General features: G+C 41.1%; 1 protein-coding gene across 1 annotated transcript in view; it reads right to left on the bottom strand.

The window, feature by feature from the left end:
* Positions 1-16,125, bottom strand: part of ADAMTS6 (ADAM metallopeptidase with thrombospondin type 1 motif 6) — a 397,790-nt gene that overhangs the window by 91,949 nt on the left and 289,716 nt on the right. The window contains exon 15 of the mRNA XM_040340248.1: positions 7,260-7,362. Coding sequence (XP_040196182.1) covers positions 7,260-7,362 — 103 coding nt within the window. The remainder of the gene's footprint in view (positions 1-7,259; positions 7,363-16,125) is intronic.

The following is a 16,125-nucleotide window of genomic DNA, read 5'->3' as shown; positions in this document are numbered from 1 at the left end:
CATACATGCCCACGACATGACACTACCACCACCATGCTTCACTGATGAGGTGGTATGCTTTGGATCATGAGCAGTTCCTTTCCTTCTCCATACTCTTCTCTTCCCATCACTCTGGTACAAGTTGATGTTGGTCTCATCTGTCCATAGGATGTTGTTCCAGAACTGTGAAGGCTTTTTTAGATGTTGTTTGGCAAATTATAATCTGGCCTTCCTGATTTTGAGGCTCACCAATGGTTTACATCTTGTGATGAACCCTCTGTATTCACTCTGGTGAAGTATTCTCTTGATTGTTGACTTTGACACACATACACCTACCTCCTGGAGAGTGTCCTTGATCTGGCCAACTGTTGTGAAGGGTGTTTTCTTCACCAGGGAAAGAATTCTTCGGTCATCCACCACAGTTGTTTTCCGTGGTCTTCTGGTGTTGCTCCATGGTCTTCCGGGTCTTTTGGTGTTGCTGAGCTCACCCATGCGTTCTTTCTTTTTAAGAATGTTCAAAACAGTTGATTTGGCCACAACTTATGTTTTTGCTATCTCTCTGATGGGTTTGTTTTGTTTTTCCAGCCTAATGATGGCTTGCTTCACTGATAGTGACAGCTCTTTGGATCTTATATTGAGAGTTGACAGCAACAGATTCCAAATGCAAATAGCACACTTGAAATGAACTCTGGACCTTTTATCTGCTCCTTGTAAATGGGATAATGAGGGAATAACACACCTGACCATGGAACAGCTGAGCAGCCAATTATCCCATTACTTTTGGTCCCTTTAAAAGTGGGAGGCACATATACAAACTGTTGTAATCCCTACACCGTTTACCTGATTTGGATGTAAATACCCCCAAATTAAAGCTGAACGTCTGCAGTTAAAGGGCATCTTGTTTGTTTCATTTCAAATCCATTGTGGTGGTGTATAGATAAGATTAGAATTGTGTCGATGTCCCAATATTTATGCACCTGACTGTACATAGTTCAAACAACTGATGCTGATCACATGACACTGCAGTTCAATACAGATGTAGACAGAAGGACTTGTTAGGCATAACTGTGACAACATAAATCAGGAATTGTTGTGGGTCAATTATTTCTGTAATTGTAGGAAAAATTTTACATTTGGCAATCTTCCAGAAAACTACAAAGAATCCTACCAAATTAAGTGAATTGGTTTTCCAGTCTCAGACCCAGCACACATCGCCACTTTGCTAAATACAGAAGTTTCCTAAACCTGTGGAATTCAGTGTGGTACTGAACCAGCAACGGGGCACAAAGGCACATCTCTGTGCCTGCACCCACGCTCATTTCCAGAGTAGTCCAGGATCCCAAAAACCTTGTTGTATTAAGCCAACAGGGAGAAAAGCTGTCCTGAGCATGCTGTAGCCCATCTTTTATGTTCCTGTTGCCTCTTCATTAACCCTTTAGGTCACCCATTCAACTTCATGGCAAAAGGGAGGAAAGGGGAGCAGGCAGTCTGCTCAACAGCTCGGTTCACTTTCAGAACAGTAAAGAAACCCATTTTTTAAGGTCGTGGAACACAATGGAGATTACAGAGGTGGCTAAGTCTATGACCATGTTTCTGGTGCGGTAGGAGGCACATTGTCACATGATTCTCGCTACTCAAGCTTTCTGCTTCAAACCTGGGAATAGCTGTGCCGCAGTTTCCAGGTTCAGATTTTGGACCTTTCACTGAATGCAGTAGCAGCAACATAGGAATTTAGCAGTTATACTAACAACGTTAAAATGAAGGCCAGTATGAACATTACAGAAAGTAGGTGATCTATATACCTTAAGTGATCCTAGATTTTAACAAGAGTGTTTCTTTACTCAGTAAATGCTTGTTTCAGTGGCCTAGCCAATCATAAAAATGACTTAGTGGCTGTAATGAAATGCTGAACCCTTAAGCAGCGTCCAACAATTAAACTAAAATTAAAATCCTCTTTAATAGCAGTTTCTTAATGGTGCATATTTGAAAATAAGTCACATATTCTAAATGATTTCCTGTTGTGTCCCATTTTAGCATTATGTGTGCTTCCAATTCATGGTAAACTAAAAAAAAAAACGTCCTTCAAATGATTAAGTCAATGGAAAAGCACATTAAAAGTATGATCTAATTTTCCTTTCTAGTAAGGTTCTGGGATACTGCACAGTGAAATGTTACAAAATTCAGATCAGTAACAGTTTACAGGTTTTTTGTTTCTCGAGCAGACAGCACCGTGTCTGTACAATAACAGGAGGAAGGATTATAGGTGGAATCTTAAATCATTATCTGCTGCTTGTATGGCAGGCATGTGGTTTAGGAGTCTGCTCTTAGTTCATCATGTAACATGAGAAAGAGCTTATCCCTAGCACAAATCAGCAGGTCTTCTCCAGTCCAATGCAATACAGTAAGTCATGGAATTTGGCTAGCATTGCAGCTTCATAACAGGGCAATTTAGCTTTTTCTAACAAAATAGTCAACTATCTTTGACACAAAGTTCAATGTGGTCTATCTTTGGTGTTTACTACCACATCATTACTTGCAATTCTCCTTTCAGAAAAAAAAAAACATTTATAACTGAAGGTAAGGTATTTCCAGCTAGGTGGAACCTCAAACTAGAGTTGGCAGGACTCCAAGTACAGAGCTCAGAGCTGGCTTAGTTGCTTGGAGCTGGAGTGTTGCTTACGAAGGCTCTGGAGCATGCCTGGAGAGGAAACTTAATTGCTGGAGCCATTGCAGACCTGGAGCTAGCAAACATGGGGCATTACCAACCCTGCCTCAAATTTTTAATTAGTAACAGTTTGCCACCAGTGTGTAAGGTGAAAAGTCTTCAAATTAGCTTAGTGAACATGTGCCAACCTTCTACTTTCCCCTACACCAGCCAGGTCTGTGATTTCTGTGGAACAAACACTAGTGGAGTAAACCCCACTTCTAACCTATTGTGACAGCTAAAGCCCTGCTGTGAGCTAAACTTTCTGGTTGCCTTCTCTGGAGTGCATTTTCCATTTCTAACTTCTGGGAATTCACTAGGAGGTGGCACTTACAGTTACTACCTCCTAACAAACTCTTCATAGGATTATATAGAAAATGCACTAAATAGATCTGGCAGTTCATCTTACAGCACTGCCTGCATACAAGAAAAGACAAAGGGCCAGATCCACATATAATTGGATAGGCGCAGCGTAATAGAGATACGCCGTATCTCACCTGGCTTTAAGTCAAATCCAGGAAGATTTTGCGCCGTAAGTTACGGCGGCGTAGTGTATTTCTGCCGGCGGAATTCAAATCGGCGGGTACGGGGCGTGATTCATTTAAATGAAGCGCGTCCCCGCGCCGATTGAACTGCGCATGTTCCGTTTCGTAATTTCCCGCCGTGCTTTGCGCGAAATGACGTCGCAACAACGGCATTTTTTTAATTTAGACATGACTTACGTCCATCCCTATTCACAGACGACTTACGAAAAAAAAAAATCAAATTTTGACGCGGGAACGACGGCCATACTTTAACATGGCAAGTCTATCTATACGCCGCAAAATAGCAGCTTTAACTATACGCCGGAAAAAGCCGACTAGAGACGACGTAAGAGAATGCGACGGCCGTGCGTACGTTCGTGGATCTTCAGAAAAAGCTAATTTGCATACCCGATGCGGAAAACGACGCAAACTCCACCCAGCGGGCGCCGAAGTATTGCACCTACGATCCGAAGGCGTACAAAGCCGTACGCCTGTCGGATTGAACCCAGAAGCCGTCGTATCTTGGTTTGAGGATTCAAACTAAAGATACAACGCGGGTAATTTGAAAGTAAGCCGGCGTATCAGTAGATACGCCGGCGTACTCGCTATGTGGATCTGGCCCAGTGGGTGCAAGTTAAACGGCGATCAAGAGTTTAACCGCATTAAAAAAGATTTAAACCGCATAAAAATACAAAATCGGGCCCCGGGCAGTTTAAGTCATAATGTTATAGTATGCATAGCATACCAGTGCATTATAAAAGACTTACCTGAAAACGATGCCCTCCAGCAGTACGCTGTCACCATTGAAGGGACTTCCATCTTCTTTCCGGGTATGCAGGCTTCAGTGATATGAATGGCAGAGCCAGTGATGCCATCACAGTGAGGTAGAAGCCACTGTTTACGGCACCACTCTGAAGGAAGGGCACGGATATGCCCTTCCTTCAGAGTGACGTCACCAGTGGCATCTAAAGTAAATATCTCCTAAACTGCGCACATTTAGGAGATATTTACTGTACGGATAGGGAAGCCTTATTATAGGTTTACCTATAGGTAAAAATCATACAAGGGAGTTTACTACCACTTTAAGGCTAATCTGTAATCACTACTGTAAAGTAATACCTAAAGCAGTATTAAACCCGAACGAAAACATTTATCATATTACAGCCTCCCATTTCTTAGATGTGATGGCTGCATTGGTCTTTTTTAGGCTTTCTTTCCCGTATTTTTTATCTGGTGCTCTGACCAGTAAGTCTGTTGTTTTTAAAAAAAATCTGCTGGTACATCTAGTAAACCCCCCCCCCCCCACAGACTGACAATGCTGCTTTCCAAATGTGCCCCTGTGCTCCTTCATCCAGAATGGAGGCACTCTAATAAAGGAGGTGTGTTACTGGCCAGAATACAAATAGAAAACAGACGGAAGCGGGCCTAAAAAAAATAAAAAATTATTGGTAATCAGCATTTATTAATTTTTTTGTTTTGGGTTTAAGGCAGGGGTTCCGCAGCAAACTTTATTTTTTTTCTCAGCATTCACTGGGGTATAACAATGCAAAGGTAAACTCACTACTTTGGTCACTGCACATATCCGCTATCCGTTTTCTCTGCAAAGAAGTATTTATAAAATCCATCCGAGGGAGTTTCCATTTTTCTTGTGGGCATTGTGAAGCCCACAAGCAATCACTTCCTGGAAGCGGTGAATGCTGATCTCCCAGCATTCACCGCTCATTCTCACGCCTGCGCACGGTTTACAGTGTGTTCTGGTACCTAATGGCAATATTTACAGGCATGCCAGTTTATAAAATAGCGCAATTAGAGACGTCCTCGTCACGTAACCGACGTCACGTGTCACTTTGTGTGTGAAATCTTTAGAGATTCACATTGCATTTTTGGAGAGAGGTCCCACAATGCATTGCGGCACCGAGGTAAGGATAAGATGAGCCTACTCCCGCGGGAGGGGAATCCCGGAAGTCATAGTTTACATGGCTATACTACGGTAATTATTTTAAAAAAATGTTAAATGTTATGGCAATTCAGTATGTGCGTTGTGCAAGGATTGTTTTAAAATAATGTTGTTAGTTTGGGTGAACCTCCGCTTTAATTCCGCTTTAAATTGCCGATGCCCTAATATTTTGTGTAATGTATTTATTGTCTCTGAATTTTGGGGTTTGTACTAGAAATTACTTGCTCTTTACACTATTGACAGAACAGCAGGAGAATGTCTATGACCCCTGTGTTTAGGAGCCCCTGTAAATTACAGGAATGAAGCGTGTAACCCTTCCCCAAACTATTATCCAGAGCAACATTTTATTTACAGACCATGTAATAAGTGGTGGGCAAAGCATTTTGCTGAACCCCTCCCACATACCAGGGGAGTTTGCAACCAAACAGCTTGGAAGGTGGAAATGTTTGAACAGCAAATTGAGTTAGTACAAATTAGAATAAGGACAACATTGTAGAAAAACAACCCTACACCTGCTGTGTAACATTCCATTCTACGGATTGGCTTTTGCTGATCTGATCAGATCTCCTGCTCACTATTTCATCACCTTCTCCCATGCTCACTTATAGGAATTCTCAAAATCTTCTTCCATCCTCCTGAACTCCCTACCCCAATCTGTCTGGCAATCTTCTACTCTGTCCGCCTTCAGGAGATCCCTGAAATCTCTACTCTTCAGAGAAGCCTATGCCGCCTCCAATTTTACTTTCACCATCAACTCAACCCTTAAGCCCTGTACACACGGGCGAGAATCCCGTAGGGGAAAAAAACGTTGTTTTTCTCAACGGAATTCCTGTCAAGCTTGACGGATTCTTGTCTAGCTTTCCTTGCATACACACTATCAAGCCAAAATCGTGTCGTTCTACGACAACAGTATAAAGGGGAAGTTCGAATTCCAATGGCGCCACCCCTTGGGCTGCTTTTGCTAATCTCGTGTTACTGCGTGTTAGTAAAAGTTTGGTGAGAGACTGGTTTTCAGTCTTCGTGCCTTTCAGTCCATTACAGCGTGACGAATGTGCTATCTCTATTACGAACGCTAGTTTTACCAGAAGGAGCGATCCCGCCTCATGCTTGATTCTGAGCATGAGCGTTTTTTTAAGCATACACACGACCGGTTTTCTCGTCGAAAAAAAGTCAGACGAGAATCAAAATGAGAAAATTGAGAATCCCCACGAGAAAATAGAGAGCAGGTTCTCTATTTTTCTCGTCGAGATTCCAGGCAGTTTTCTCGACAAAAAAACATACACACGAACAGTTTTCTTGGCAAAAAGCTCTGCCAGCAGTTTTCTTGCTGTTTCTGGCCGAGAAAACTGTGTGTGTGTACGAGGCCTTATAGCTATTACCTTCTGTATCACTTGCTCTCACACACTGGACCCTCTTCAGACTCTTGTCTTAATCTGTTTTGTAATTATACTGTTAGTGCTATATACTGTAAACCCTGTATAATAATAACAGAAATTTATCAAGTTAGATAACTTAAAAATAGCTGTTCTGATGTAATTCTATGTGAACTGCAGTTACAGTATTAGTGCGAACACCTATTGGTACCTGCACATACCCTCTTACCACATACCTATAAGCCAGTGAACTTCCTCTGCTGACATGTAACTATAGGTACGCCTATAATAAGGCTTACCAATAGGTAGTGAAAATACCTCCTAAACATGTACAGTTTAGGAGGTATTTACACTGCATGCAGCCAATGACATCACTGGCACTGGTGCATGCGCTTTGAAGGAACGGCCCACAGGTGGCATTCCTGAGCACCGTGCTGTGAATTCCGGCTCCCGCATGCATGCGTGGGAGTGACGTCATTGCGGCTCCGGCCAGTCACAGCGGCAGAGCCATCGAACCCAGCAGAGTTTTTAGGGAAAATGTCAGCCGTCTCAGCAGAGTGCGGGGACCGCTGCAACAGCTTCGTTCTAAGGTAAGTATTTTATAATGAGCTAGTATGCAATGCCTTTGTCTGGCAGTTTTTTTTTATTCTTTTTATTTTTTTCTGAGGTTTTCAACCTCTTTAGGCAGCAAACTCAATAAATATTAAATAATTGCACATTACCTCCAGTGTAAGGTTTCCAGTTGTAGTATTTTCCTCGAAACGGCATGCTATCAAAGTCTGCACACTGCTTTTCTCTGAAGTCTCGAGACCCCGATGGACAAGGCTAAAAGAATAAATCACAAAAAAACGAAAGTTTATATAAATAATATTTTGCCGTTATGGACATGTCATGTTGGACTAGGAAGGGGCCATCCCCAAACTGTTTCCACAAAGTTGAGAGCATGAAATTGTCCAAAATATCTTGGTATGCTGATGCTTTAAGTGTTCCCTTTACTGTAACTAAGGGACCAAGCCCAAACCGTGAAAAACAACCCCACACCATATTTTCCCCCCTTCACCAAATGATTTGGACCAGCGCACAAAGCAAAGGCCAAGAAGATATGGATGAAAGAGTTTAGAGTGGAGGAACTTGACTGCCCTGCACAGAGTCCTGACATTATAGAACACCTTTGGGATGAATTAGAGTGGAGACTGTGAGCCAGGCGTTCTTGTCCAACATCAGTGCCTGACCTCACAAATGCGCTTCTGGAGGAATGGTCAAACATTTCCATAGACACACTACTAAACCTTGTGGACAGCCTTCCCAGAAGATGTGAAGCCGTTATAGCTGCAAAGGGTAAGCCTACTCAATATTGAACCCTACAGACTAAGACTGGTATGCCATTAAAGTTCATGTGCGTGTAAAGGCGGGTGTCCCAATATTTTTGGTAATATAGTGTAAATGTGATGGTAAAACAGTGGACTTTAATGTCCACATGCTGCACATATGTGCTGCTGGGCAGCCAATGTTTGTATTGAAAGTGCTTTTAGCAAAAAGACAGAGTTGTCAAAGACAGCTGTCTGTCCGGGGTAAAGATTGGTAGCAGCAGGACCAACTTCCAATCATGTCACCATTGTGACAGTGGTGACATGATCGCCGTTCCCTCCTGCCCCCTGGGCATTCTGAACTATTTAGGAGGACGCAAGGGGGGATGGGAAGAAGTTAACAAACTGGGACCCTTTGACTGTATACATTATTTTTTGGAAAAGGGGAACTCTTTAAAGTGTATTATTTAGCACGTTAACATGTGTTCCATGAAGACAACCCATTCATCTTGAGCAAGCAGCCAGCGCAACACATATAGTTGCAGTTCAATGTGGTAAAAACGCAAGTGTGTTATTCTGCACTAGACATGTGCATTTGTTTTCATCCGATTGCATTTTCGTCCAAATTTCGGGGATTTTTGCGTCCGCTTTACCAAACGTGTAGAATCCAAAAGTCGACAGATCCAACATAAAAAATGCTTTATTTTCATTTTGTTGCGACAACAGTTCGATATAGATAGAAGATTCAACATGACGGTGACAATAACGATCCTTGTCTATCGAACCTGCGGTCGAATGTGCCTAACCTAACTCTATTAGTCCAAGATTATTCGACATAGAGAGAAAAGATTCGACATCATAGAGACATGAAGATTCGACGAAGCAGCTAAAAACATACGATTGCCACAAAAGGACATTTATGGTCAAATGCTCCGCCCATAGGCTATAGAAGAAATCTAATGTTGGTTGATATTTAATATATAATTATTACTAGTCATGCAACATTAGAATTCTACTATAGCTTGTGGGCGGAGCATTCGTCCGGAAATGTACGATTGTGGCGTTGTACAGTTTAGCTGCTTCGTCGAATCTTCTTAGAACATTTGACGGACACCATAAGCCTTCAATTACAGATTTAACCTTAATTAATTTGGATTTTCGGACGAGTGCATTTTTTAACAAAATAAATAAAAACGAATTTCAGGAGTAACTAAATACATTTATTTTCCGGACGAAATTCCGAAACAAAATATTTCAGTGTGCACATGTGTATTCTGCACTGCCTAGGTATGTTGTGATCCCATTCAAAATTAACTATGAACCCATTGGTGACTATGCTTAATCATTTCCCAAAAAGCAAAGAAGAATTGGGTGAGTCCATGTATTCTCATGAATCCGACTTAACATACAAATCAGCGGTTATCAATTACTAGGAAACTAGAAGACTCTTTGGGAAAATGATTCGGGAAAAGGTAAACTTTCATAACATTTTATTTGTTGTATAAATGAAGGCATAGGACATCTTTGGATGGTCTCATTTGCTGGAGCAACAACTGTTAAACCTTACAACAGAAAAAAGACTGTACAACTGGCATGCAGACTAAATTGTATCTTTTGTAACATTGGGCAAGCATAATATAATTGAGGTTATATAAACAGTTTTAAGTGTTACACCAGTTCTTCCACAGTTTTTATCTCCAATGCGTGTCAAGGCTCCCTTAGCAATTAATCCATCAGGTATCCATCAGGTATCTCCTTATAAACACACATAGAAAAGCAGATGAAGAATCTCAAAGTTAAACAGAGTTTTGGAAAAGCAGTTATAGTTCGGCAGGGCCCAGCTGTTTCTGAGCCTGTGCTGAGATGTGCCATCAGCCTCCTGCTAAGGGAATTATCAAATTGCTGTGCTATGTAATGAAGCCCATCAACTACCAGTATAAATAATTTTATGAGGAATGCAGGAGAAAAGAAAGAGTTTCATGTTCAACATATGCCCTAGCCCGCTAAAACTCTGTCCAGACCTAAAATGTGAAGCAGCTGTCATTGATGAGGAGTGAAGTCTATGGTTTCCTTACAGGAAACTGCTGTAGTTTTTGATGCCCTTTATAGCGAGGATAAATAGATCAATACAGTCGTCTTCATAATGGCAGTGGAAAGGGGTGGATTGCTGCTTTGGATATCTCCACAATGGAGCTACCAAGAAATGTAAGACGCCAGATAGTGATTTAACATAGATTTTTACTAAAATTGCCCTAAACTTTATATGGTTGATTTACTAGAGAGTGCAAAATCTGGTGCAGCTGTGAATGGTAGCCAATTGGCTTCTAACTTCAGCTTGTTCATTTTAACAAGGAAATTTAGTGTGAAAATTAGGCCCTGCTAGATCATCTCAGGCTGCCCCATTTTTTTCCCCATCTTTGCTGTCAGTGGAAGGAATGGAGCCTCGTTGTTGGTTTCAGTGGAAGATTAGTGTCATGTATCAGTGGGAGGAATAGTGCCCCAAGGTCCAGATAAGGGCAAGCAAAGGGCCACATCCGGCCTGCAGTTTGGAGACTAAAGGGCCTCACCCAAAACAACTGAGCACTTAGGGCACTTTTAGTGAAAGATCTTTTTAATCCAACTGGTATCCCTCCATAAATGAAACATGTAAGTGGAACTAAAGTCCCAAAAGAACAGAAGCACAGAATTTTGTGCATTGACGTGTGTTGCATTAAGGCAGTAGATTCATTTAGATTGGGCTGCTAACACACAGCAACAGACCAGAAAAAGGAACTTGCAGCAACAAATGCATTACCACCTACTGTAATTGTGCGTTTGAAGGCCATTCCTAATCTTTATCACACTTTACTGAAACACATAGGTGTGGAGTTAGCACAATGCTAGCCAAATATGTATAGATTTCCCTTTTTCCGACCCTGGACTGAACGATATACATCTAATATTATTCTTCCATCCACAAGAAACATCTGCCTGTGTAACAGTGACTGCATCTGATAGCCAACAATTTTCCACTTTGCTCCTTCAGGGTAAGGGCCACCTGCCGATAAAATATGGACCAATTCTGGAGGAATATCGGGTTGTGTGCAGCTAACTTTACTATAAGCACAGAATGAGTAAAGGAAGGTACATCCCAACTAGAAAAGGCAGTCTGGGTAATTAGTTTCTATAGTGTAACTTGCTGATTTTTTAGCAGGAGCATTCCCTTGCATTTAAAGATGGCAAAAGACGTCAATTATAGTCACAGGCCTCAACAGCCAGTGGGAGGTTCTATAATACGCATTAGGTGACCAGGCTTATAATTTCCCCAGAACCATGTTGGATGCAGAAGATTCTGCTACAACACAAGGAAGATTAGCGCCCACTACTTAGAATAAGTAATTTTCTTCTTTTTTTTTTTTTTTGTTTCCCAAGTGTGATGCAGTTGGCTGCCAGGATTGCAGGTGCAAGGGACATATACTCACACAAAAACAGTAGCAAATACTTTTCTATAAAGCTTGATTTCCAATAAAAAGTCTGGTTTCTAATTCCCATCCAGCCCTGATATACATAATACTACTCTGGGCGTTCACAGGAGCTTAGAGGCAGAAAAAAAAACCTTCACCTGTGCATTCAAGAGAAGAGCATTTTGGCAAAAAAGAATGCATGTCACGCCTAAACGAGGGTAAACGTGTCTAAACGCACATTAGTGCTAGACGCTTTTAGCGATTGAGCGTTTTTCCCTTTAATGGCCAGAATAAATATTCTGGCCAATGAAATAAATAAATTCCCAAGCGTCTGTCGCACCTAAACGCATTTGAAAAAACGTGGCTTAGGAAAAAAAATTCTAGCTGCTTTTCTACTGCCAGGAGAAAAACATTTAGAAGAGCCCCAGTGTGCAAGAAGGCTTACAATGCAGTGTCACATTTGTTTATTGAAGCAAATAGTAGTTACAAAGCATTGCGTGCATCCTGACATCTGCCTGCTAGTGGCTACACTGTAATGATAGCTTATTGTATCACTATTGCAACACATTACAAATACAATAACCCAACAAATGCCTTGGTAATTACAGCTTATTTTTTTCGGCTTCCTACCGCAGCTTGTCAAGGCTGTAGAATTTGGAAGGTGAAACGATTGCACATTTTAAAAATATGTATAACTACTAAAATGCCAAGTGCAGTCTGAATATTTGTGAATTACACCACACCACCAATAAAAACATTGTGTTCCCTGTGCAGTATGATGCCGCTTTTGGTACATATGACCTTGCTTCACAGCAAAGGAAACAACAAGATGTAATGACTCCTTTTGGGCAAAACCGTTAAAAAGTAAGCCAGTAAGCCAGCCTAGACATTAACACATAAGTTCATAGATTTATTGTTCATACCACTAATGCTTGCTTTGAACATTTAAATGAGCGTGTAGACATTGCCTATGCAAAGCAAAGGCTGTCACTTTTAAAACTGAGCCAACATTGTGCCACCAATGATATCACTATTACGGCTGCTGTACACAGACATATGAGATCAGTTAAGGTCAGTCTATGATCAGTTTGTGCTTTGCTTATACTCCCCATGTATGCCAATGCAAAGGCAAAGTAAATGCAAGGCAAACACAAACTGTGTCACAAATGCCCATGTACACTAGTCCATAAAGCAATCTTATCCTAAGTCCTTTCAACATAACAAATTGTTTGATAGCTTACCCCCTCTGCTACTGATGCTTTCCTTTCCAACACTCTGTTTGTCCATTACATGACCATGAGCCTTGTACATGTTCGAGATTGGTCATGGACAAAACTACCCACGGGGTAACAATGTTCCCTCGACCTGGTGACTGGCTGTAGATGTGCAGAGTACAGTAATTTAGGAGGATGGGGGGCCTTGCTTCCTACATACCTGTGAGTCTTGGGTACTTCAATGGGCAAGCAGGCCAAACATGGACAAATTAAAGTGGCTGTATAGGTAGGAGTTTTTTTGGCCTTAGTGCATTTTCAGCATTAAGGTAAAAAAAGATATATTCTGTGTGCAGCTCCCCCTAATAGTGACCTGATGCATTGGCCTTGAACCACTACTCCAAAAAAGGAATGGATGGGTAGAGTACAAACTACAGACTTGAATGACTTTAAATTGAATGAAGATTATACAGGGGTAGGATCTAGGCGCAACAAGTGTTTTCAGGTACAGACTGTATAGCACCATACAGGCCACACAGCAAAGATCTCATTGAAGTGAGAACATATGTGCCTTGTCATGAATGCTAAGTAGGGGTTGGAGGGGCATCAGGGCACAAAAAGGGTAGTGCACTAAAGGTGCCCTTACTGTTTAAGCTCTGTAATGCCCCATGGTATAACATAGTAATCCCAAAATATATTAAAGGAAGTAAAACTAGCCTAGATGCTTTCCATCCAAAGTCATAATAAAAAAAGAAAAGTATGTGAATGTTTTAAATCAGAAGATTAAAACAACTGCCATTTATGTGATCCGGAAGGAATTTGCCTTTCTTTGAACCTACACTGCTGGGGTGTGAAAGGTTAAAGTTGACAGACAGGTCTCTGTTTTCAACCTAGTTAGTTATGCAGCTATGAGTACGATATGTGATCGGTAGGAATATACTGGAGGCTTTCGAATACTCCCACAGGCCACCAAAGTTCACAGAGCGGCATGGAACATCATTTCCCTTCTACCGAACAGCTGCTAGTACCATTTTCCATATTCTGTTTTTCACAGTCTGCATTACAAGCCTTTTAAATGAATTAACATTGCCCAAAAAGAATGCACAGCCTTCCAGGATACCATAACAGGTGATCTGGAGGAGTATAGCCATTTTCATGTTTGAAAAGCAGTCAGGGAAGAATGAAAATTAATTAGTTTATTCTAGAAGGGTGGGAGACAAACAAGCACAATCAGCAGACTTATGTAATTTAAAGTGATTGTAGGCATAATAGATGCTGACACTGTGCATAAATGGTTTGAGAAAAACAGTAGTTCAAAGTAATCCATCCATCATGTACTGCATAACTCCCAAATTTACCTCCCACATTGCTGAGATGAGAAAGAGGGACACTTTCTAGTACAATGTACTTAGCAAAAAGGGCAACAACTCAGCACTGGTATCACCCAGGCTGGAAAAAAGTTGTCTACATCTTCAGCAGATAATTATTCTGTGTCTATATATATATATATATATATATATATATATATATATATATATATATATATATATATATATAGTCCTGATCAAAAGTTTAAGACCACTTGAAAAATGGCAAAAAATCATATTTTACATTGTTGGATCTTAACAAGGTTCCAAGTAGAGCTTCAGCATGCAACAAGAAGAAATGAGAGTCAGACAAAACATTTTTTGAGCATTCAATTAATTGAAAATAACGAATAAACTGAAACAGGCTGATCAAAAGTTTAGGACCACACCTCAAAAAAAAACTAACCCCCCCCCCCCCAAAACAGAAATCCAACTTCCAAACATGAACTCAGTAATGAGTAGCTCCGCCGTTATTGTTGATCACTTAAAAAAATAGTTTTGGCATGCTTGATACAAACGTTTCCATGAGGTGAGTGGGAACACTTCTCCATGTGGCGAAGACAGCCGCACGGTCATCTACTGTCTGGAACTGTTGTCCATTTTTGTGAACTTCCCTTGCCATCCATCCCCAAAGGTTCTCAATTGGATTTAGATCAAGGGAACAAGCAGGATGGGCCAAAAGAGTGATGTTATTCTCCTGGAAGAAGTCCCTTGTCCTGCGGGCATTGTGTACTGTAGCGTTGTCCTGTTGAAAAACCCAGTCGTTACCACACAGACGAGGGCCATCTGGACATAGCCAGCGGCCGTTTGACGCCCCTGCACTTCCTGAAGCTCCATTGTTCCACTGAAGGAAAAAGCACCCCAGACCATTATGGCGCCCCCTCCACTGTGGCGCGTAGAAAACAGCTCAGGTGGGATCTGCTTGTCATGCCAGTAATGTTGGAAACCATCAGGACCATCAAGGTTAAATTTTTTCTCATCAGAGAATAAAACGTTCTTCCACCTTTGAATGTCCCATGTTTGGTGCTCTCTTGCAAAGTTCAAACAAGCAGTTCTGTGGCGTTCAAGGAGACGAGGTTTTTGAAGACGTTTTTTGTTTTTGAAGCCCTTCAGTCTCAGATGCCATCTGATGGTTATGGGGCTGCAGTCAGCACCAGTAAGGGCCTTAATTTGGGTCGAGGATTGTACAGTGTCTTGATGAGAGACCCTGCTTATGCAGTTCAGCAACCCGACCACGTTCAAAAAGGGAGAGTTTTTTTGCCTTTGCCATCACAACAGAAAATGACAATGAATCCATATCTTTGCACATATTTGGCCTTTCAAAGGCATGTGGTCCTAAACTTTTGATCAGCTGAAAAACAGCCTGTTTCAGTTTATTCGTTGTTTTCATTAAATTGAATGCTCAAAATTTTTTTTGTCTCACTCTCATTTCTTCTTGTTGCATGTTGAAGCTCTACTTGGAACCTTGTTAAGATCCGACAATGTAAAATATGATTTTTTGCCATTTTTCAAGTGGTCTTAAACTTTTGATCAGGACTGTATATATATATATCGGTACCGATACTAAGATTTTGGACAAGTACTCTTGCACATGCTCCAATACCTGAAACGGACACATTTGCAGTGTAATTTGAGTAATTTGAGTCCTTAGCTGTAATCCACATGACTGTTGAACCAAGGCATGTAATGTGATTTGTATCTTGACATCATGTTTGTATGTTGATATTATGCACATAAATTAGCATTGCTAACTAGGGTTGCACTGATACCGTATTTATTTATCGGTGAGTATGAGCACCAATACTTCTGATCAAGCACTTACTGTTACCGCTTACCGATACCTTTGTGGTACAAAATTAATGGGCTCAAATCATCCATCAAAGAATTGCATGTGATTTGAACAGGAATGCAGTGCGATTCATGTCCGAATCAGATGCAGTTTCCCGCACCGCTCCTTTGTGAACCCAGGCTTGTCATAGTGACTTCAGTTTGGCATCACACAGGTGCGGTGCAGAAAATCGCATTAGAATCTAACAGGAATTGCAACCCAATTCTGTTCAAATTGCATAAGATTTTTTGCAGTGTGATTTGAGCGCATTCATTATGTATGGGCTCAAATCGCACCACAAATTGAGCACAAATATCGGTACTCGTACTAGCCAATAAAAAAAATGGTACCAGTGCAACCCTAGTTAGCAATGCTAATTTATTCGCATAATGTCAACATACAAATCACATTACATTTCTTGGTTCAACAATC

The sequence above is a fragment of the Rana temporaria genome, chromosome 1 (assembly GCF_905171775.1).
Source record: "Rana temporaria chromosome 1, aRanTem1.1, whole genome shotgun sequence".
Classification (NCBI taxonomy): Eukaryota; Metazoa; Chordata; class Amphibia; order Anura; family Ranidae; genus Rana; species Rana temporaria.
Note: the sequence above shows the minus strand (reverse complement) of the source record. Positions and strands in the feature narration are given on the sequence as shown.